At 57.7% G+C, this 22,310-nt stretch overlaps 1 protein-coding gene across 3 annotated transcripts in view; it reads left to right on the forward strand.

The window, feature by feature from the left end:
- The first annotated feature begins 827 nt into the window (after nt 1-827).
- CD40 (CD40 molecule) overlaps nt 828-22,310 on the forward strand; it is a 30,232-nt gene continuing 8,749 nt past the window's right edge. Inside the window, exons 1-9 of one of the 3 annotated variants that reach the window (XM_056507514.1) lie at nt 832-1,526; nt 2,766-2,847; nt 3,424-3,549; nt 3,630-3,773; nt 3,971-4,070; nt 4,990-5,051; nt 5,300-5,398; nt 5,829-5,854; nt 6,250-8,468. In XM_056507514.1, coding sequence (XP_056363489.1) covers nt 1,479-1,526; nt 2,766-2,847; nt 3,424-3,549; nt 3,630-3,773; nt 3,971-4,070; nt 4,990-5,051; nt 5,300-5,398; nt 5,829-5,854; nt 6,250-6,327 — 765 coding nt within the window. In that variant the 5' untranslated portion in view covers nt 832-1,478 and the 3' untranslated portion in view covers nt 6,328-8,468. Of the gene's footprint in view, nt 1,527-2,765; nt 2,848-3,423; nt 3,550-3,629; nt 3,774-3,970; nt 4,071-4,989; nt 5,052-5,299; nt 5,399-5,828; nt 5,855-6,171; nt 8,469-22,310 lie in introns of those variants that run through there. The other 2 variants (XM_056507512.1, XM_056507513.1) reach the window with 2 other exon arrangements.

Here is a 22,310-nt window from a genome sequence, read left to right on the forward strand (position 1 = left end):
TGCAAGGCAGGCCGGGAATTGTAGTACCGAGGAGGACAGGCGGCCGCTGGGTGGCGCTATCGGACTTCGCGCGGGGGAGGCGGCGGAATCGGGATCAGATTGTGACAGGGTTTGGGATCAGATTACGACAGGGATCGGGATCAGACTGCTGTCGGGACAGGAGTAGAGTTCGGGATCAGACAGGGACCGGACGGGCCTTTGGAACGGGACCGGTGTCAGGACCGGGACCGGATCAGACCAAGACAAGGACTGAGACTGCGGCTACGGTTGGGATCAGACCGAGACCAGGTGTGGAATCGGGATCAGACTGGGACCAAGACCGGGGTCGGGATCAGACCCGGGGACAGGTCCAGGACCGGAGTGTCCCTGCCCCGTTCAAGGGGCGATGTCCTCGTGCTGCAGGGGGCGCTCACAGCCCGTGGCCACAGGAGACCCTGCTCAGGCAGCGCCCGGGGCCGCGGGGATTTCCCAGGCCAGGCCCATGGGAGTCGAGCCCAGAAATCCCCTTCTCGCCGCGGTCGCCCTCTTTGCCCTCGAGATTCCCCAGGGACCCTTCGTGCTCCCGAGTGAGTCAGTTCGGGGAAGTGACATTGGGCCGGGGAATCCAGAGCACTCTGTTCCCAATTCTCGCTGCCCGCGGCATGCACGCTGCCCTTCTCCCCGGGAGCAGCTGTGACCCGGCGACGCCCGCTTGTAGCCACCAGCGTCCGGCTGGGGTCGAGGCCGTGACCGTGACCGTGACCGGGGAGGCGGCTGCTGCGGCGTGTCCTGTCGGGCAGTGTGGGCAGTGCGGCCGCGGGGGACGGGCGGCAGTGCCATAAGTGACTGGGGCACCGAGGGGCGCTGAGGAGCCACCGTGCGCTGCCCAGCCACCGATGCCAAGGGGACTCCGGGGAACGTGTCCAGAGCTGGCAGGGATCCTGGAAATAACCTCGGGGTTGCTGGGAACCCCTCTGGGGAACTGAGACGGAAGTGCAGGCAGGTCACAGCGCTGTTGCCCCTTCCCCTTTCAAGACTGACGTGTTTGGGGGACACTCCGCAGAGGCCAGGGCTCGTGGCGGCTGTGGGGGCTCTCCAGGGTTGCAGATCAGGGGCTCTTAAAAGCTAAGTAAAAAAAACCCAAAACCAACTCTCTGAGCTGCTATCGGAAAGAAGAAGTGAAACCTGAAACTCTTGCTGGGGGGCTGCACAGGCGCTCCGCTCCCCTTCCCCGGACCGCGGCCGAACCCTGCCCCTGCTCCTGCCCGTGGCCGTGACTCGGGCCGGGGGTTCCCGGCTGTGGCAGCCCCTGCCCGCAGGCCGGGCGGGAGCGGGAGCCCGGGGGGGCCGTCAGGGAGCTGTCCCCAGCCGGGGCCGGCGGGGAAGCCCCGGGGCGGGCGGCCCAACGCCCCTTCCTGGGCGGGAACGGACCAGAGGCGCTCTTAGGAGGGCGGCGGCGGCGGCGGCGGCGGCAGCGGCAGCGGCCGGGGCACAGCGCCATGGACCGGCTGGGGCTTTTGGGACTGCTGTGCGCGGCACTGCTGGGCGTGAGTGGGGCCGGGATCGGGGATGCATGGAGTGGGAGCGGGACAGGGACAGAGGGGATTCCTCCATCCCTGTGTCTGTGTCCCGCCGGGCTGTCCGGGAAGGGGCACGGTCCGGCCGCTTCGGCGCAGCCGCCTCCTCCGGGGAGCCCCGGCGCTGTGCGCGGGCGGCTGAGCGGGACCCGGCGGCGCTGCCGCGTCCGGTCCGTCGGTCCGGTCTCCCGGGAGCCAGCCAGGGCGGAGGAGATGTCTGGTAACCGTCCCTTCTAAAGGTTTTCTACCCACGCGCTTTCGCTTTCCTCCGATGGCGCGGGCCCGGCAGCCCAGCCCCGCCCTGCGCTGGCCCGGGGGTCCCCACGGGCAGGGACGGGCTGCGGCGAGTCCCGGGACCCTCGGCCGGGACCCCCGGCCGGGACCCCCAGCCGGGCGGGGCGCTGGAACCGGCTGCCGGTGCTTCTTTCACTTCTCGGTTCCATATGGGCGGGTGTGACGGCTGCGGCGGCCCCGGGGCCTCGTCGCTGTCCCCGAGCGGGGCTGCTCGAGGTGCCCGCGGAGCTGGGCAGCGCCCAGCCGTGCTGGGTGCTCGTCCGTGGCACCCTCGGCCCGGCCCTCTGTCCATCGCTCTCTGCCGGAGCCCCCGTCCCGCTCTCCAGGATGGCCAGGCGGGTCTGCCGGGCTGCTGGGGATGGGCAGCGAGGGGCTGGCTGGCTCTGTGAGAGGAACGCTGCTCCGGTTGTCCTCTTGCACTCGAGAGCTCATTCCCTCCCTCCTTTTTACTCTCCCCTGTGCAGGTAGTCCCCTGCCAGGAGGAGCAAGGGCAAGCTCTGGCAAAGTTTGCATGGGTGATGTGCTTGGCTGGGGCTTTCCTATCCCTCAGGGACGATGTGTCAGCCTTGGGAAGGGGCTGGCAGTGCTCTGGGTGCGAATGCTTGGTGATCACTGCTCCCTCTGTGAGGGACTGCAGTACTGTTGACAGGGGCACAGTGTATGTGCAATCACCTTATGGTAGGAAATCTGGGGAAATGTGGAGCAACTCTACCAGAATCACTGCCAACCCACTTCAAAGGCAGCACTGATGGCATCAGGCAGTGTGAGCAGTTGCTGTGGTCTGTGGTTAGTGGAGGTGTGGGAAGAGCAGGGTGAGGAAGGCCTCACCTCAGGGTGCAGATTAGCACACATGTGTCTGGAAGCACGGTGATGTGGGAGCATTGGATATGAATTCACAGGTCTTGTTTCTTCCAGTGCTGGGAGCCTGGTGATGCCTTAAGATGCTTTGATAAGCAGTATATATACAAGGGCAGATGCTGCAACCGGTGTCAGCCAGGTATGGAAACCCTTTCCTAGGTACCTCACAACTGGGCTGTGCCAGGATCTACTGCCTGGCCACAGCAGGGCAAGCTTTGCTTGGTGTGATGGAGCTCCTCCACCTCATTGGCAGCAATGCTGATAGCTTCATCTCCCTGTGTCTTCTCAGTGATAGAGCAACTGGGACCTTGTGGGTGCTCTAGGAGACCCCTTGGACCTCACCAAATGTGCAACAGCTCTCTTGGGACTGTTAATGCTTTGCAGCTACAGGACCCCATGGCAAAGGCAGCTTTGTGGGGAGAATGCCACTGGCACTAGCAAATTGTGATGGTGTTTGCCAGCTCCTGCTGTCACTGTCAGGTCATCTCCCAGTCCCTGGAATGCTGGAGTGGCTCCACAGCCTTCCCTTCCCACCTGGCCCTTGCAGTGTTTGTGGTCATCAGGCGAGTTGGCTCCTTCAGCCCTGGCTTCCATGCAGAATGCTGCAGCAGTCCTGGCATCCACAGCTGCCAGCATTCCCCTATCCTGCTGGCAGAGGTGCTGTCTGGAGGGTGGGAAAGCCCCTTTCCCCCTTCCTCACCAGCCTCTATTGCAGGGCAAAAGCTGGTGTCTGAGTGCAATGAAACAGAAGATTCTGTCTGTGCCCCCTGTGAGACAGGGCAGTATCAGCCAAGCTGGACCAAGGAGAAGCATTGTGCTCCTCATGATATCTGTGAAGGCAGTAAGTGCTCCCTGTGACCACTGACCCCTGGCTGGCTCCCCTGCTTTGTGTCTCACCTCATCCATGTTCCCTCTGCCCAGATGCAGGCCTCGTTGTGAAAGTGCAAGGAAATGCAACGCACAACACAGTGTGCCAGTGCCAGGCTGGCACGCACTGTTCTGACATCAGCTGCCAGACCTGCGTGGAGAACCAGCCGTGCCAGCTTGGCTCTGGCTTTGTGGCAGGTAAATCTGACAAGCTGTTCCCACTCAACAGGACTGACCTCAGGGAATGGGGGCTCCCCCAGCATGGCAGGACTTTGGGAGAGCTGTGCTGTTGCCACAGGGAGTGCTGCACATCTGGCCTCTGCAGCCCCTTGCCCCCTCAGGCCCTCACCCCCGCAGCGCTTACTGACCTTCCTGCCATCTCTGCTCCTCTGCAGCCAAGGCCATGGAGCGGATGTCATCCCCCTGTGAACCCTGTACAGAAGGCACCTTCTCCAACGTCTCTTCTAAAACCGAGCCGTGCCACCCCTGGACAAGGTATTGTCTTGAGTACAGGCCATATCCTTCCACCAGCCCCAGTGAGCACATTCTCTGCTGCTGGTTCTTGGTGGCCTTGGGGACTGGGCAGCTGGACTGGTTTCTGAGGGGCACAGCATCTGGCTGGTGTAGGGCCAGAGTGAGAGGAACAGGGGCATGGTGCGGTCCAGGGCAGTATTGGCTGAGGTCAAGGCAGACATTCAGGCACTTGTGCCTGTCCCTCAGTATGTGCACAGACTGCTGTCACCCTTCAAGGGTGTCCATGCTGTCATTCATGCTGGAAACAAGGGATCAGGATCTATGGGAATGCCCCATGCCCTGTTCAGGTTTTCCCTCCCAGTACTCTCTGTGGCTGTAGTCATCAGCCAAAGCACAAGCCCTCTCCAGGGGAGTTTGGCTTTGAGGATGCCGTGAACTGGCAGGTAATCCCTGTCTTTAGAAAGCTGCTTGAGGGTTAATTGCAGTTCCTGGTAGAAATATGAGCTGTATTTCCAAGCTGAATTAGTCTTGCTTCAGCTGCCAGCCATTGGATTTCACTTTGCTTTTATCTGTGCCCAGAAATTACTTCCCCACAGAGCCACTTGTAGCCTATCTCAGGTTTTCTCTCAGCTACAGTGTTCAAGCCCTGGGGACTTCCCTGACCATGCAGGTCTGCTCCTTCCTGTGTCTTGTCCCTAAACTTGTTCCCATCCTCAGCAGTTTCAGCAGCTCCAGGCCAAGCCCCTGGGTTGGTATCCTGTTGTGTATACCTGCTGTCCCCATCACACTGTGTCTGTGGGGGTCCCCCTGCTCGCCCTGCTGAAGCTTGGCGGGCTCAGAGCATGATGTGTTTTGGGACAGCTTGGGTGCCTGCCCAGCCCCAGCTATTCTCTGAGCTCGGGCTACTGCTGTGCTTACTTGGTCTTGTTCTTCCCTGCAGTTGTGAGGAAAAGGGGCTGGTGGTGAAGGTGAAAGGGACGAACTCCTCGGATGTGATCTGTGGTAAGTGCCTGGTGCCCAGGGCTGATCTGGTATAAAGCAGAGAGGCCCCCCCCAGGGCTCCAGCTCCTACAGTGCTCAGAAGAGCTGGCCTCATGCATGGTGTTTTTGGGAGAGGAAGGTCTGAGTGCACGGCCAGTGTGATGCCTTCCCACCTTTCTGTCTCCATGAGGGATCCCTGTGGGAGCAGAGCACTCCGTGTCGTGCTGGGTGTCCCATGGGTGCCTCACTGACCCCGTGTCCTCTCACAGAGCCGAGCAGGCGCTCCTCGCTGTCAGTGCTGATCCCCATCACGGCTGCGGTTGTCACGTGCCTCGTTGGTGTCTGCATCTACTGCCTGGTCCACACAGGTGAGGGGCTAAAGCACATGAACTGCTGCCTTGGCCGAGGGAGGGAGAGCCTTGGCCAGAGGGGCCATAAAGGGCTGAGGGGCTGAGCCAGGGAGGACAGTGGCAGTCCTTTCTATGCTGAGAGTGGGGAAACTCCTCTGGTGATATCACCAGGACAGGGTTCACTGAGTCCCACTCTGCCTTTGGGAGCAGGTGTGTTGGCACTGCTGCAGCCTGAGCTGGGCCAGCTCTTGGGGGACAGCACTGGTGCCCCACGAGTCCATTCTGGCCCCTGTTGTGACCCCTAGCCTGGAAGTGGCAGCAGGCATAATATGAGCTGCAGGACCTGTGGTGCAGCAGCACCAGCCTTGGCTCTGACCCTGGGAAGCTCACTGCAGGGCAGAAGCACCTTCCCCTGAACATTGCCTTCTCTGTCCCTCTTTCCATCCAGATTCCAGGCGCTGGGTGCCGAAGGAGGTGAGTCTGCCTAGAGCCCCTCCAGCAGTGGGTTGAGATCCCTCCTGGGCACCGCTGGGGATGTGCCAGCAGCAGAGCAGGGCTTTGGCTTTGCAATGCAGGAAGGGTGGGGGCTGAAGTAGGCTGCCTGGCTGGGGCAGGACAAGGGCTGGGGCAGGACAAGGGCTGGGGCAACCTGAGGGTGCTGCTGGCAAGTGCTGAGCCTTTGGGAGGGACCCATACTCTGGCCTGCATGGGAGTGTAACAGGAGCCTGTGGAAAGATGTGTGCAGAGCAGGGGAATGTAGCTGCCTGCCCCTGACCCCTGCCCCTGTGCAGATAGAGGCTGGGGAGCCCGGAGAGAACCCAGATACCCAGCAGCCCATGGAGCAGGATGAGAATGTCTTGCCTGTGCAGGAGACCCTGCTCGGGGGCCAGCCTGTGGCCCAGGAGGATGGCAAGGAGAGCCGCATCTCGGAACAGGAGGTGCTGTGAAGGTGCAGGGCACTGCCAGTGGCTGGAGCACAGACTGGGGACCAGCACCATCTCCTCTGTCCCCTCTCCAGCTGGGGAGGAAATCTGGCATCTGGCCTGGCTGCAAATGATGCAATGCTGCAGTGGACCATGGCACAACCACCCCACGGGAACACCACTACAGCTGCTGGTCTGGTCACCTGCACAGGGCTGCCCTGGTGGAGCAAGGCTTGGCTGCTTGCATGGGGACATGGAATAGAGCCCCATCCTGCTTCCTGCCCAGGTGATGCAATGAAGCCCAGCCTGGCCCCTGGACACAGCGGAGTGTCACTGCTGACAGGAAGACCCCAGCACAGAGCCCGGTCTCCCTGAGTGCTGGAGAAGCCAGGGCCGGCAAAGGGGACAAAAAGTGTGAGATCAGCACGGCAGAGCTCAATCCCCTGTCTGGGGTGCTGTGGGGTGCTGGAGCAGGGCTCGGTGGGTGCTGGAATCCGGTCAGGGCACCCCGGCCCCTCCGTGCCGCCCACCGCTTGCTCGCCGTGGGCCGAACAAAGGCAAGACCGGCTGTGCCAGGGGCCGGAGCGCAGACACCGGCGTGCGGCGGCCGGGAGATGGTGCTGCGGGACCGGCGCGGGCTGTGCGGGGCGGCACCGGCACCGACACCGACACCGCCCGCCCCCGTCCCGGGTGGGCACAGGGGGTTCTCTCTGGCCACGGGGTTGCCCAGCGCGGGGTCCCCTCCCGCGGCTCCCCCGCCCGTCCATGCGGGAGCGGCCGCGCTCCATCTCCCTCCACCCACTGCTAAGGAAACCGTGTGATTAAACGTAATTATCTGCCTCCCGTGCGTGAGCAGCCCCGAGCCACCGGGACCGGCGCTCCCAGCTCTGATGTTCCGGGAAGGATGCTTTGGGAATGGGCGGGTGCTCCCAAGGCAGATTCCCACCAGAAGAGGGAAGGAAGAGCTGCCACCAGCTGTGCTGACCCCCACCGTGCCCCCAAGCCCTCCCCAGCTCACCCTGGCTGGCCCCACTCCCCTGCAAGCGCATCCCCTGTGGCTGCCCTCACTGCCCCCAGCACAGCCATGCCCAGCCCGTGTCCCACGCCAGAGGAGACAGAGGATGCGGGCTGGGCATACAGCTCTGTGCCCCTGGCCTCAGTGCTCTGGCGGTAAAATGCACAATTAGGGTCTATCGCGCTGCAGGGCAGCACTGGGGGGTGCTGTGGTGTAGCAGCAGAGTCACCACGGGCTCCCTAAGCACTGGCGTGGGGCTGCAGTGGCACTGAGCCCACTGCAGGCTTTAGGTACTGGGAGCAGCCTCAGCCTGTGACCCACCACTGCCTGAACACAGGCAGCAAGGCATGAGAAAGGCCATAAATCCCAGAGCAGGAGCAGCTGGACCGTAGAGCAACTTTGCCTGTAAAGGCAGTGGCACATTATTTAAGGCTCCTATTAAAACCTAATGTTAGGTTTAATACGGGAGATAAAAACATGGCAGCAGGTTTCCCTCCTCTCAGGGCTTGGCACTCCAGCAGCGCTGGTGGGATGGTCTCGGGCTGGGCAACATTCCCTTGGCACCAGCCCAGAGAACAGCCAGTTCTGGGGACAGATGTGATCCTGGTCCTGCTGGAGGAGAAGGTATTATGTGGGTCACAGATGCAAAGTCTCTGGCTCCGAACATGAAGCCTTTGGCCCCAGAGTGTTTCCAAAGGGCTGTCTCCCCAGGTGGCAGGCTGAGCTCTCTGGGGCCACCTCCCTGCATTCCCTGAGGCTGACCCTTCCCTGCTGGCATGCAGCATGTTCAGTGCCCACTCCCCGTGTCAGATGTACCATCTCATTAGCACGGCTGTCCCCCAAAGTGAGGAGGGAGAGCATGTGAGGCCTAATTGAATGTAACTAATTATTCACTCTGCAAATGCTCTGTTTAAATGGGATTGTGAGGGACAGAATTACTCATTCTGAAAAGGGGAGAGAAAGAGAGAAAGACAGAGATAAAACAAATAGAGGCGGATGCTGGAGCTGCAGCTCACTCTCTCTCCAGAATACCAATTACCGGATGAAGTGATTGTATAAATCTTTACCAAGTGAACGGACTGTACTAGTCACTTACTCCTGTCCTCCTATTATGAGGAAGCAATGAAAAATCATCCCACTCTCCAGTCCAGTTAAGGATTCCGAGTCATTCTCTTGGGCAATATCTCACCAGCTGGAGAGCTTGCCGTGGGGCTTTCTCAGGGTGGGGATCCCATTGAGACAGGGCTGAGTGCTTGGTAGGAGCCCACAGTGCTCCTGCATCCCCAGCCCTGGGAGGAGCAGTGGCTGTGCATGCTAAGGAGAGGTGCAGGACTTTGCCCCAGCAGGAGCCAAGCACTGCCATGGAGCACCATGGAACATGGGGAGACATGGGGAGCTGGTCAAGGGCCCTAGTGTCACACATGTGACAGGTCACCCAGGGACCCCAGTGCCTGGCTTAGTGGCACTCCAGGTCTTGATCCCTCGACTTCCTTGTTCTTCCTTTCTGTGGGTCCAGCCCTAGCAGTCTCCTGGTGTCCTCCACTGGCCCCCTGAAAAGGGAGAACACGTTACTTCCCAGTCTCTTCCCATGCTGCAGTCAGTGTTTCTCAGGGTGTCTCTGCTCCACTGGTTGCAGAAATGCACTTACTGGCAGTGACCTCCATCACTCTTGCCTGCCTTGTCTTTTAATCCCAGATCCCTCCAAACACCCACACTTCTGTTCTTGGTGGTGGTGTGGGATATGAGAGGAGGTCCTGGCCATGCAGAGCTGGGAAAGCTGTCCCCCTGCATTCTGCCATCAGTGGGGAGCACCCACGTTCTGGGGTCCTGCTGCATGAGCTGGTGAGGACCCAGCCAGTCCCGTACTCCCTGCAGGCAACCCTACCTCACCACAAAGCATCCAGCATGCCAGGGGCTGGTTTACAGGGACAAAGATCACCTGGTCTCCACATCCTGCAGCCAGAAACAGAGAGACTCCCTGGGGCCCTGCAGGTGCTATTCCAGAGCAGCCACAGGAGTTGTGTGGTGGATTCACTGTGGGAAAACAGGCTGGGCACAAGTCAGTGATGAGAGGGTAAAGCCTCCAGTCTGTCCTGCCTTGTCCTGGTTGGGGATTTGATTGTTGCCAGCAGCGAGTTTCCATGCACTGGAGATGTGCGTGTGTGGGTGTGAGAGAGAGATAACATCATCATCGTCATAACAAATGCAGTTGTGCAGCTCCATTCTCTGCTTATTGGCTTTCTTCTCTTTATCTATAAATAATTGTGGGGACACAATAGACTTTTAAGTCTGCCAAAGAGTTTGTCTCCCTCCAGCAACCGTATTGCTACAGTGCTGCCACCTTATCTGCTTGTAGAAAGATGAGGGTGGGAAAAATATTTACTGTCAGGGATATTTGTCATCTGCAAATTACCTCTGCCTACAGTTTGCAGCAGGGATGGGACTGACAGCACCGATCTATACTGTGGGAGTGTGAGCACAGGGGGTCTCCACGCTGCCCCAGATCCACCTGAGCCTCGTCCCATTAGCTGGTGGGGCAGGCAGCAGTGAGCTGGCAAACCCACCCTTTGTGCAAAGCCACAGGGATGAGGGATACAGCTGATGATGCTGAACCAGGCACCTGGCAAGTGGCTTGGCACAGAGGATCCCCATAATGGGACTGGGACATTAGGCTCAGTGGTTTGCCAAGTTGCCAGCCCCTCCCCAAGCACAGGCCTGCACTCCCAGGCTGTGCAGCAGCCCCCAGCACAGCAGATCCAGCACTGACCACCATGAGAGTCCCAGGCCTTGCTGTTCTCCTGCAAAGGCCAAAAGTGCTGGGCACTCCACCACTCTCTCAGCACCCAACGTCCCTTCCAGCCCCACCAGGCTTCCTCACTGCTGGAACTCCTCACATCCTTCAGCCCAGAGGCCTTTGCACAGCACTTATCACTGCAGTATCCAAGAACTGATCTAATTGATGTGACACCAATTATTCCTGTATCACTAAATGCAGAATTAATGCATCTGTGTGTACAAGCTTCCTAGACCCTGACCATGAAATTATGACTTTGACATGAAAAAAGCCAGAGCCTGGGAGCACCATCTCTCAGCTGAGCCCCCATTACTGCAGCTCTGGCCAGCCCTGCTGGGACACCCTCCTGATGGCCACACGGACCACGCAGGATCCCTGCATCATTCAGCTGGCTGCATGGAGAGCTTGTGGCTCTTTGCAGACCAGGCTGCAGCCATGGTGGTCCCACACAGCCAATGCCAACCCAGGCAGCACCAGCCCAAAAGTGAGTGCTGGCAGAGCTGCCCTGGCTATTGTGACAGCTAGCCCAGGGAGCTGCAAGCTTCACAGGGCAGTGCAAAACCATTTCTGGGCTGCTCAGCACAGCTTACGCAGACTGCAAAGCTCTTGGCTTGGACATGGACTGGTGCTGGGAAAAGCCATTCATTGCACTTGAAATTTTACTGTGAGATTAGGCTTTGCCTGGACACGCAGGGCTTGGCACAAGCTGAAGTTCGTATTTTGTAAATTGGTTTCTACAATCAATTAAAGAAAAGAGATGGCTGTAGCCATAGGTGGTACACGAGATGGCTCCAGCTTGGGGCTGGTTCCAGATCCCTGCCATACAGCCCCAGGAGCAGTCCCAGCCCAAAGGGGCAGTCTGAGAAAGGGGAGATAATGTGGCTGGGCAGAGTCTCACCCGGTGGAAGAGGAGGTGGGCAGCTGTGAGGGGAAGGATGGCCCCATCAGGGGCTGCTGTGCTGCCCCTGTGCCCACACTGACCACTGGGAGCACATGGGAGCTGCTCCCAGAGCTTTTTGTGCCAGCCAGCGGCAGCTCAAGCTGGAGCCGTTCTGAAGACAAGCCCTGCTCCCCCCCAGCCTCACATCAGCACCAGTCCCCCTGATACTGGCAGCACACCATGGTGCCAACACTGCTCCAGGGCAGCAAAGCAGAGAGGTCCCATGTGAGCTGGGGGTGCAGTGAGGCACAGGCAGCATGGCAAAGCTCTGGTACCCTTTCCCATCACATTTGGGCAGAGCATGATGAGCACAGCATGTGTCTTGCTGCTTAGATGGCGAAGGGCTTGCCCTGGTTCTGGTTTGCTCAATGTTTTCATTAAGGACCTGGATGATGGAATAGAGAAAGCGCTTATTAAATTTGCAGATGACACGAAGCTGGGAGGGACTACAAGTATCTTGGAGGATGGGATTAGAATTCGAAATGATCTTGACAAATTGGAGAAATGGACTGGAAAAAATAGGATGAAATTCAACAGGGACAAGTGCAAGGCAGTATGCCGAGCAGGGGAACAATCAGCTGTGCAAACACAAGCAGGGCAAGCGGCGTGGGGCCCAGCCAGGCATGAGACCACACAGGCTTGGGGCAGGCACAGGGCAGGCACGGGCCTTGGGCAGGCAGGAGGCACTCACTGCAGACAGCAGACTGTCTGTTCACTCTGAGCTGGCTGAGTAGGGCTGTGAGGAGTCAGGAGGAATGGATGGAGGGAGGGAGAAAAACCCCAGTTGGCCTCAAGCACAGACTGACCTCTTGACCCCTGTTGTTCCACACACTTTTCCCACCTGGCCAGGAGCTACAGTGAGATCCAGCAGCATTCCAGCCCCTGTACACTTCAGATGTATAGCTGAGCAGAGGTTCCCTGCTGGGCTTCTCAATCTCCTGCCTTTTCCAGCTCAGAGCCAGGGCAGACACTGCCCTGCAATGCCCCAGGGAGATGCTCCTATGCCAGCTCCAAAAGATGCTCAGTCTTTCCTACAGAGCCTCACTGAGGCAGATCCCCCGGCACCAGGGTCCAAACCACCACCACATGTGCAGGAAGCTTTGCTCCAAAGGCACTTCCCGTGCCTGGGGCTCAGCTGCAGGTCTGGCTGCAGCCCCCTGCCCCACAGCACACACCGCTGCAGGGATCCCCGGAGCCCTCCAGCCACCTTCCCTTCGCTCTGGCAATTAGAGCTCCAGCCAGCACCCTCCAAGGCTGTGCAAACACCGAGGCTCATTTAAATAAATTAAGAAGACATAATAAATCAAAGCGAAGTGAGGGGCTGTGCCTGGGGGCAGGGGAGTCACTCGAGTTTAATTACATTGGCAAGCCTCTTGCAGCAAAAGCACGGCAAGTCCCAGATGTGTCAAGCACAGATGTGCAGGAATGCACAGAACTTGGTGGCAGAGCTGGCAGCATCACCCTGACGCCTGTGCCTGGCACAGCACCGGCACAGCATCGATCCAGGGAGTCAGGAGATGAGGCACGTGCTGGCAGAGATGGGTCCTGGGCACTTGCCACTCCAGGGCACCTGTGCAGCGGTGCCCATGTGGGCAAAGGGCGTCCTGGCAGTGCAGCACTGTCAGCACCTAGTGCCACATGGGCCACGCTGGGGCAGCCTGCAGAGCCCTGTCTGCCCCTTTCCCAGCCCTGGGCCACCCAGCAAGCAAGTCAGGCTGAGGCTCAGGGAGTATCACTGGCACCACAACGTTCCCCTGCCACACATGCGATTTACAGCCCGTCCCCCGTTGTTTAAGGACTCTCACTCACAGCTGCATCAGGAACTCCAAATAGAGCTTTGTGTAGAGGCAGCAAATTTATGAGACTGGCTCTGAATTCCCAGTCACATCAGGGGCCAATTCGTCTTCCCAGGGCTGAGGATGAAATTAAATTATTGTAAAATAAATCTGTAAAAGTGATGAAAAGAACATCACCTGTTAGAAAGGGCGGGGTGCAGAGAACCTACGCGTGGCTGTGACGGATGGGGCTCACCAGGTGATAAAGCACCCGAGACCTGGAAGCTCAGGGATTTCTGCTCTAATCTCACTAAAGAGATGTTGTTTACAGGAAAAAGGATATTTTGGGGAGGAAATTGCATTTCAAGGTCAAAGGAAAAAAATGGAGCAAATCTCCCAGGGAGCCACTTATGTGCGAGATGGCGGCAGACAGAGACAGGCGTGGGTGCCAGGAGCAGCCGGGGTGGGACGGGGTGGGAGGCAGTCCCAGGCACACTGATGGCCTTGCCACCAGTCCAGGCAGCCCAGAACCAGGCAGTGATTGCCCAGGCTCACAACAGGGGGCCAGAGAGGTTGGTGGGTCCAGGACAGTCTGAGGGTCCCTAGGGGTGCTGCCAGCCCACCCTGGCAGAGAAACTGCTGCCATGCTGCTCCCCAGCCCTGGTGCCCTCCTGTCCCACCAGACCCAAGTGGTCATTATTGATCATCCAGATCAATAATGTCAAACCCTCGCTGCTTCCTGTGAGGAGCCCTGCAGGGGCCTGAGTGGCCACCATCCAATGCTTCAGGGCAAGGGGCATGTGCCCTGCTCAGAGGCTTGCAGCTTCCAAATTTCAGTCTTATCCTACAAGACGGATGCTGGAAAGAGATTTTTTCACAGTGATGAGTGGAAAAAATAATGACTTCAGCTTACAGTGCACTGGCTAGCCATTTAACAATAGGCCATTAGCATGGCTCAGCATGGAGAAGGGATTTATTTAGGGGACACAGTTGCAAAGACAAACCAGCACCAGGTGCTTAATAGCGGTTCAGAGGTATCAGAGTGTTGCAGTGCTCAGAAAATGCAGCTGTGGGAGTTCAGAGACTTTATCCTTCATGTCTGTGAAATCCCACAATACCAGCAGAGATTTCTCAATTCTGCTCCAAGTACAAAAGCAGCTCAGGGAAAAGCAATAGCTCTGCCAGGGCAGCAGCTCCTACCACAGCCACCCTGGCTGCCCCAGAACTGCCAGGACTGGCTTCCTCTGGCACAGACCATACTTGTGTCCTCACACCCACCCCAGGGCCCCTTCCCAGGCCTTTTAGACCTTGGGATTCCCCTCTGTCCCTGGCAAATGCATCCTGAGTCTGACACAGGGGAGGGACATGTTCTGCCATCCTGGGAAAGCCCAGTCCTCCCATCCCAGGCTGGGTTGGGCTCTGGCATGAGCATCTCTTGCTCATCTCCAATGCTTGTATCATTGCCCAGAGCAGCTCTGGAGCATCAGCAGGCTCTGCCTAAGCCCTCCCTGTGCCTTGGTGGCCTAGACAGGCAGTGTCACACACCAGAAGCCTTTTCACTCCTGCAAACACCATGGCTCAGCTATGGCTTGCTTCAATCCCTGTCCTGCCATCACCACCAGGCCAGCACAGTGATCACCGACATGTCCCTGCCCGTGGATGGGCACAGAGTTCTTTACATCAGGGATGTGGCTGGGCAAATCCCCTCATACCTGTGAGTGCTTCCCCAAGATCATTCACTGCAAACCCTCCCAGTGCACCCACATCCCAGCCAGGGGTCCCATGGCTGAGAGCCATTGCACTGGTGTAGTGGAGACAGAGAAAGAGCCTTTGCTGGAGCCAGAGCCTGTGTGGCCCCCACCCCCAGCCCCAGCAGTGTGTGTGTGCCATGTGCTGAGCATGGTGAGGGTCCCAGGGCAGCAGGAGGGGCTGGGGGCAGGAGCTGGCGGCCGTCCCATGCAGGCAGCACGGCAGCAGTGTGCCGAGGTGGAAGTAAAGAGTTACTGAGCAAGCAGACGTTCAATAATTCATGGTCACTGAACTGCAACAGGAACAACGACAAATAATAATACAGGAAAATGGGGAAAAACCTGAAATCGTTAGGCCAGTGGTTCAAGCATGAAGAGTGCATGCTGAGGGAGAGGGTGCAATCACTCCATGCCTGGGTGCAGGGGTTGCTGCCAGCGGCACCGTGGCCCTCTGCCCCTGGCCTGGCACTCTGGCCCAAGGGCTCCAGTGGTGTCATTGTTCCATGGGGGTTGTTCCAGGGATGTATCCAGTCCAGGGGAGGCTGGGCAGTGCCATGTGCCAGCCCTCAGTGTCCTCTGAGCCTGGTCAGCATGCAGGGTGCTTCACCTGTCCAAGAGGCAGATCTACTTTCCCTAATTATAATTAGTGATGCTTGCCATGGGAGTTTGCTAACATGGTTTAATTAGAGCAGCCGGGCTCCTTCCACATGCTGCACCCTCCCCAGGGTAAAGGACAGAGTCGAGTGAGGGAAGCAGGAACTGAAGAATGCTTGGCAGAGTTTGGTTGCTGGGCCCACACAAGATTTAGCCCTTTTCTCTGCCCACAGCCATGGCCCAGGAGGCTGTGCTTAGTTTAGTTCAGCTGGCAGGGACCACCTTGTGTCCCTGCATGCACCCCCCTCCCCTGGCTCTGGCACCACCAGGACTGCCTGCTGCTCCTTGGGACAGAGGGACAGCTGTGCACAGTGACTCAGCCAGAGGCCAGCAGACACTGAGCTGGGAAATCTAATCTACAGCTACAAGAAAGGGCTGTGGAGTCTCTGGATGCATAAGCCTGCTGCTTCTGTCAGGAAGAAAAATAGGAAAGGGGCGTAGGGAATTAGACAAAGGCCATGAAGCAGAGAGGGAGGGTTGGGTGAATTTGGGAAGAGCAGGCAGTGGCAGCTGCAGCCCCAGAATGGGCTGATGGTCAGACATCCTTGGTCCCCAAAGCCCTGCAAAACTGGGACCAGGATGGGGAGAGACACTAGTGAGTGCCAAGATGGGATGGGTGTTGAGGGAGAGCACACCCCTGGCAGTCAGAACCTCTGATGCAGCCAAGTCCTGCCTAGGTTGTCCCATCACCAACCAGGTTATCCAGAGGGATGAATTTGGGATGAATGAGAGCATCCTGAGCTCGAGGGCACTTAGCTGTGGTGGCTGTGCAGCAGCAGGCAGTGTGTCTGCAGGCTGAGCCAAGGAGAGGGCACGTGGAGTCGCAGCGTGGAAAGCAGTGACCTGGTCAGAGTTCCCTGCACGTCCCAGCTCTGGGGAACCTGGATGACTAATTGCCATTGTCACCACACCTAATTAGGAGGCTGGCCACAGCCAGCTGGAAACTGTAGGTGTTAATTCTTTCTGGCAGGGGTGGTGCCCCATGCAGAGGGGCTCCTGCCACCCAGAGCAGCTCCCATCGGCCCTGGCACTTATCCTGCTCTGTATGCACCCCAGTATCCATCAGCAGGGCACACCCTGCCTGGACACTGGCTAGATACCCCTTCCCGGAGCTGCAGCGGGGGGACCCGGCTGGGGCTGTGCAGGGAGAGGCTGGGGAGGATGTCCATGTGCTGTGGCTCCGGAGGCAGGTGCCGTGGTGCTCCCGCTGCCGTGGCTGGCAGCGGAGCTCGGTGGAGCTGGGTGACAGGTTTACAAATCACCACTGCTGCGTCCACAGGGAGCTTGGTTGCCTCGGCATTCATCCCCGCGCTAATTGCTGCCTCCCCGAGGAACCCGATCCATCTCGCTGTAATTGACAAAAGGCAATTAAAAAGCAGTTGTGAATAAAGGGGGACATCTCCGGAGGGCCTGGCAGGAAAGATTTAGGTGCTTTGCTCTGTGGTGCTTTGGAGTTGTTCAGTGGTGTGGCCGGGCAGGGATGCTCTCCTCCTGCCCTGTGCCCAGCCCTGAGCAGCTCTGCCCGGCTCCCAGACCAGCCTTGTGCTCACCCACATCTCTGCCTGCCCTGCCAGCTGCAGGACCATCTGCTTGCCCCATGATTGATTACCAGACAGACCCAGCTGGCTGCAGGCTCTCTGGACACCTTCCTGAGGGCAGGAGCAGCAGGGTCCTACATCCACATGAGGCCAAAGCCAGCACCCTGCAGAGAGCCCATCCCCAGGGTTCCACTCAAGCCTGGAACTGGGAGAGTCTCAGCATCTTCCTCTGCTGGGAACTGGGTTCATGGGGAGTGGAGGGCAAAACCACACCACAGGAGTGCCATGGGAGTGCCTTGGCCCTGCTGGCTGTGCTGCCAGCGAGCATGGCCTTGCAGGAGACAAAGGGCAATCAGCAGTGAGTGGCACAGAGAGTGGCACAGCGAGTGGCACAGCGAGTGGCACGGAGCTGGGCGTGAAGAGCAGCTGATTGAGGAAGAGATGCGTCAGCTGCCTCTTGTGCACAGCGATCTCCTGATTGTGGAGAGCCGCAGGTGCGAGTGCTGCCAGCTCACCTGCAGAGAGGAGCTCTTCCTGCCGAGCTGCAAGGGAGGACATGGGGAGGGCAGGGTGGATGCGAGCAGGGGGTGTGTCCCTGTGTCCCTGTGCAGCAGAGCCCTGTGTCCCCATGTGGCAGTGCCTGGTGTCCGTGCAGGTATTTCTCTGCCAGGGGCTAGGCAGGTGTGCCCCAGCCTGCAGGGACAGCCCACCTGGGGAGCAGAGGCCAGGCAGCCCCATCGGCAGCAGCAGGCAGGGGCACTGTGCTGTGGTCTCCAGCTTTGGGGCAGAGCCTGTCAACAGGGCAAGCTGAGCCCACACTGAACAGTGCCAGCTGCTGATGCTACCAGGAGCCAGCCTGTGGCATGGCAGAGCTACTTTTTTGCCTGCTGCTTGCTTGGGTCAGGGCTCAAGAGCTGCCCAGAGGCAGGAAAAAAGAAGCAAAATTGCAGCCCCAGACGCCCCCATGTGTGCTTCAGGCAGATCCAGCCCCTCCTCTTGCCCCAGAATCTGCACCAGCACTGGCTGTGCATGACTGTCTTTGAGAGAATCCCTGCTGCCTGTGATCCATGGGGGGCAAAGTGTCAGAGCTGCTCTGTCCCAGGAGTGGCTGCAGGAGGGGCATGAGGCTTTGGTGGGGCTGCCATTTCCAGAGGTGGCAGATGGCAAGATGTGCTGATGCTGGGATGTTCTTCACCATCTGTTGGGTCTAATTGACTTCCCACAGAAGTTCTTAAAAAAAATTAAACCAGTTGCAAGAAGAAAATTGTTAATTAAAAGGCCTTTTGATTAGATAGACAAATATTTACCAATTATGACTGACCCCGGCCACTCTATTTTTTGTTTGCAAGCTCCACAATCAGCAGTTATCTCAGCAATTACGCCTGTGCCAGCAATTCCCTCGTGTAATGCTCCCTGGGCGGGGGGGGGTGTCCCTGCAGTGGTGGGGACAATGGGAAGAGGGGCCTTAGTACTCCCAAGCAAAGGGTGAGCTGCTCGCTATGCCCTGGGCATGGGCACACACCACCCCACCCACATCCTGCTGGTGTTACAGGTTACATGGTGGTTTTTGGTGACAGCATCCTCTCCTGGGTCCTGTGCCTGTCCCCAGGCAGGCAGTTTAGGCTCGTGCCACACAGTAAGCTGAGGGGACACAACTCCCAGCAGAAAAGCTGTTTGTGCTTTTGGGGGAGTCTGAGCACACAGCAGGGCAATCTGGCTGACCCAGTGCCTTGGGACAGAGACAACCTGTGAGCAGAGGTTGCAGGACAGGGAATCTGTGTCTGTCTTTGTGCTTGTCTATGTCATGCCAATGACTCCTGGGCAAATGCCATTGCCCACAGTGTGGCCAGGCCAATGTGACTAAAGCCTGTGGCACCCCAGTCCCCCTCTCTGCAGAGGGCACCAGTGCAGTCACACTGCACCAAGGGAGGTGTAGCACCAGCCACACACTCCCAGGGCGGGATGTGGGTTTTAATGTGGTACAAAATTGATGGATGATTCTGAGCAAGTGAATGTTCAGTGTAAATTACCCATGTTAGGCTCCAATCCGTGGCTAATTCATTAGACACACGTTTCTACTCAAAAATAAAAAGCCTTCTGCACGCATTGTTCACCAAATGCTCTGAAGAAAAGATGTGGGGAGGCGAGTTAGTCTCTTGACCCACTCTTGAGGTTAAATCCTAATTCCTAGCCTCTCTGCTGATGCTGCCAGGAGTGGGAACAGCTCCAGCTCAGCCTTCCAGGGAAGTGCTGCCAGTGGCTGGCTTACCCAGAGCCTGCTCAGCCATGGGGCTCAGCACCCCTGGGAGCATGGAGGGGATGGAGATGAGTGCCCAGCATGGCACTGAGAGCACTGGCTGCCAGTGCTGCAGGGAGAGCAAACCCTGGGCATCCGACCCGGCAGAGTGCCAGGATGGCTGTGAAGGCACATTCTCATGATGTAGCACTACTGAGAGTCTTATTAATGGAGTGGGAAAGCTAATTGTGATTAAAGTAACAACGGTGCTAAACAGATAATTCTGCCCTGAACGGCAAGATAGATTTTTAAAAAATGAATGAAAAAGGAAAAGATAGAGTAACTAATCTTTAAAAATACAGAGATCAGTAAGTGAGGATTCATTTTTTTTATTAGCACAAAGCTCTCAGGGGAGGCATGTGTCTGCATTCCCAGTGCCCGAGACTGCTCAGCTCATAATAAACGGCACACCAGCGCTGCTGGGCCTGCCCGCTGCATTGCCATGGCTACTGCTCTCTGCCTCTGCAGAAACTAAATATTGAACAGAGAGCAGGTGTGCCAAGGATCCCAGCCCTCCCACGCCACCAGCATCATCCCTGTGGGCAGCTGGTCCCCCAGGAGGGAGAGGATGGCCAGGGGCCACAGGTCAGTCCAGGTGGTGACCATCCGTGTCCCAGCAGCCTTGACCTGAGCCAGGGACAGGGACAGGCCAAGCCCTGGGCAATGGGATCAGCAGGAAGCCTTTTTCAGGGAGCTTAAAATTGCTGCCTGAATGGAGCAGCACTCCTTTCCCTGCCAGCTGCTGCAAGGGGAGCCCAGACAGGGCCAGCACTGTGCAGGCTGGCAGAGCAGGGCCCTTCCAGAACCAGGGCTCCTCATCCCTGCACTGGCCACAGAGGATATGTGACAGGGACATTCCATGTCCAGCCTCCCTTCTGGGCTTGGCTCCTGGTTTCAGCAGGTGCCAGGAGCTCAGCAGGCAGCCCGTGGCTCCTTCTGCCCGCAGTGCCTGGCGCGGGAGGCAGCGGAAGGAGCGTGCGTATCAGGATGCTGGAGGTTATTGCTTTCATTAATAGCTGCATGAGAGTGCTCGAGGTGAGCCAGGCAGGAGCAGAGCCCACCTCTCAGCACAGCTCCTGCCTGCAAACAGCGTGCACCTCCCTTCTGCTTTCCAAGAGCTCCCCAGGGCTGGTCTCTGCCCAGCAGCTACAGGACTCCTGCTCCTGGGTGCCCCTGGGTGTTTTGCACCCCACTGCTCTCCCACCTCACTGTGCATTTCTGCTCACCCCTCTAAATGGTCTTATACTGTAAAAGATCCATCAGAAACCTTCCTCTCCAGAGGGATATATATTATCTAAATTTGATAAGACAACTTAATTTCTCTCCATGTCTGTTACTGGCGATAAAACTGGGAGACTTTTATGACCCGGAGTCCTCTGTAAGATTGTCAGGAACTTATTATACAAGGTATAACTGGATTTCTCTCCACAGATGGCTCGCAGCCATGAGCTGTAACGCAATTCTGCAGCACATTTGGTAGAATAAATGCAAAGAGCTTGTTACAGTGAGTTAGATAAGAGAGACGGGAACACGGCTCTCGCAGGCTAATTCGGCATCTGATCTGCCTTTTTCTCACTGTGAAGGACGACTTGGAAAAGTGCATTTCACACTGAGGAAGGAGCCAAGCCCTTCCCAGAGCCACCTGGGATTGTTGCAGCAGGCAGCATGGCACACTCAGAGGGACAGGATCCAGTGTGTGATGGCAGAGCTGCTGCTCTGGCCCTTTGTGCATGCCACTGCTGTGTCCCCAGTGCCAGCAGGTGCCTTCCCACATGGCACGAGGGCCAGCAGGTCCCTCTCACAGGCTCTCATGGCAGGCTCATCCGTTATAGTTATCACACAGCCCATTCAGGCTCTGACCAGATAAAGACTGGTGATTTTTTATTTACTGATTTTTTATTTCAGTATCCTGCAGGCAGGATGCCATGCAGCACGCTCATTTATCTCAATTTGCTCCCTCCCACCTCCCATCCCTAATTTTTCAGCAGAGCCTTGGAGGTGAAAGCCTTATCTCTGTGGCTCTTCTGCACATGTAAAGCAATCATGGCCTCTCCTTATAGAAGCCCTGGTGGGGCTATTTGTTGTCAGGGCAGTAACTTTGTGGGCTGGAAATGAGGCAAATCTCTCTGCAGCTGCTCATGGCCCTGGCCTGGGGCAGACCCTGCAGTGACCATCCCCAAACAAGAAATGTTTTCCCAAGTTGAGACCATGTTAGAGCAAATGGGAATTGCTGAAAACCATCAGGTGGTGACAGCATGTCCCTATTGTAGCACCAATTCCCCTGCAGTCCCTGGAGATCCAGCCTGCCATACCTGTGCACCCTTCTGCAGGCAGCACCCTGGTGTCACACTGTCCCCAGAGCAGAGGCTTGCCAGGGCCCTGCCTGCCCCTGCACCACTGCCAGAGCCCCTACAGACATTTGGGAAAACAGAGCTGCTCCCTGGCCCTCGGGTCCCATTCCCTCAGGAATGGCAGGGCCAGGAGCCCAGCTCAGGGCAGAGGCTGCAGCACAGCATGGCCACATTAATGCTGGGTGAAACATGTTGTTATGTGCATCAGGTTTTGTAATGGAACATGTTTAAAATTCAATAGAATGAAAGATTAAAAAATAAGTTTCTTATCTTGAGGAGCCATAGAGCCAGTGAGGAAATTATGAATGTCTCGTTGTCCAAGGTTAAAGAGTGAGAGCTGAGGCATGAAAAGGCAGGAGATAAGATGAAATGTTTTCTGTTCAAATGAATGGGCTCCACTCTGCTCCCTAATAAACGATCAGTGTCAATATGACAAATTAATTCTGCATTGAGCTCCACTCAGGGCTCAATGTGTGCAGGGCAGGGAGGGTCCCAGCCACAGCCTGCACTGCCCTGTGCAGGGCCAAGCCAGCCCTGCACAATCTGCAGCTCTGGGAGGGTGCTGCAGGAGAGGCCCCATATCCCTGGCTCTGCTATCCTCTCCATCAGGAGGGGATGGGATGCCCCCAGCCTCAGCTGTGTGCTGCAGCCACCTGTGGGCTGGGCTCTGAGAGGGGACCACTCAGGACCCCAAGGACAAGGGGACAGGGATGACGCATCCTGGACTGGCAGCTGCTGCAGCAGAGCTGTGCCAGCACGAGGAGCTGCTGGCAGAGCAGCCAGGTGACCCCATGGAAGAGATTGGACCTTTTAAAAGAGACAGTGACAAATGAAGTTCTGTTCCACTCGAGGCACAGAGGAAGGGGACAGGGAGGTGCTTCCAGGAGCTGCAAGTT

This window comes from Oenanthe melanoleuca, chromosome 20, assembly GCF_029582105.1.
Source record: "Oenanthe melanoleuca isolate GR-GAL-2019-014 chromosome 20, OMel1.0, whole genome shotgun sequence".
Taxonomy (NCBI): domain Eukaryota; kingdom Metazoa; phylum Chordata; class Aves; order Passeriformes; family Muscicapidae; genus Oenanthe; species Oenanthe melanoleuca.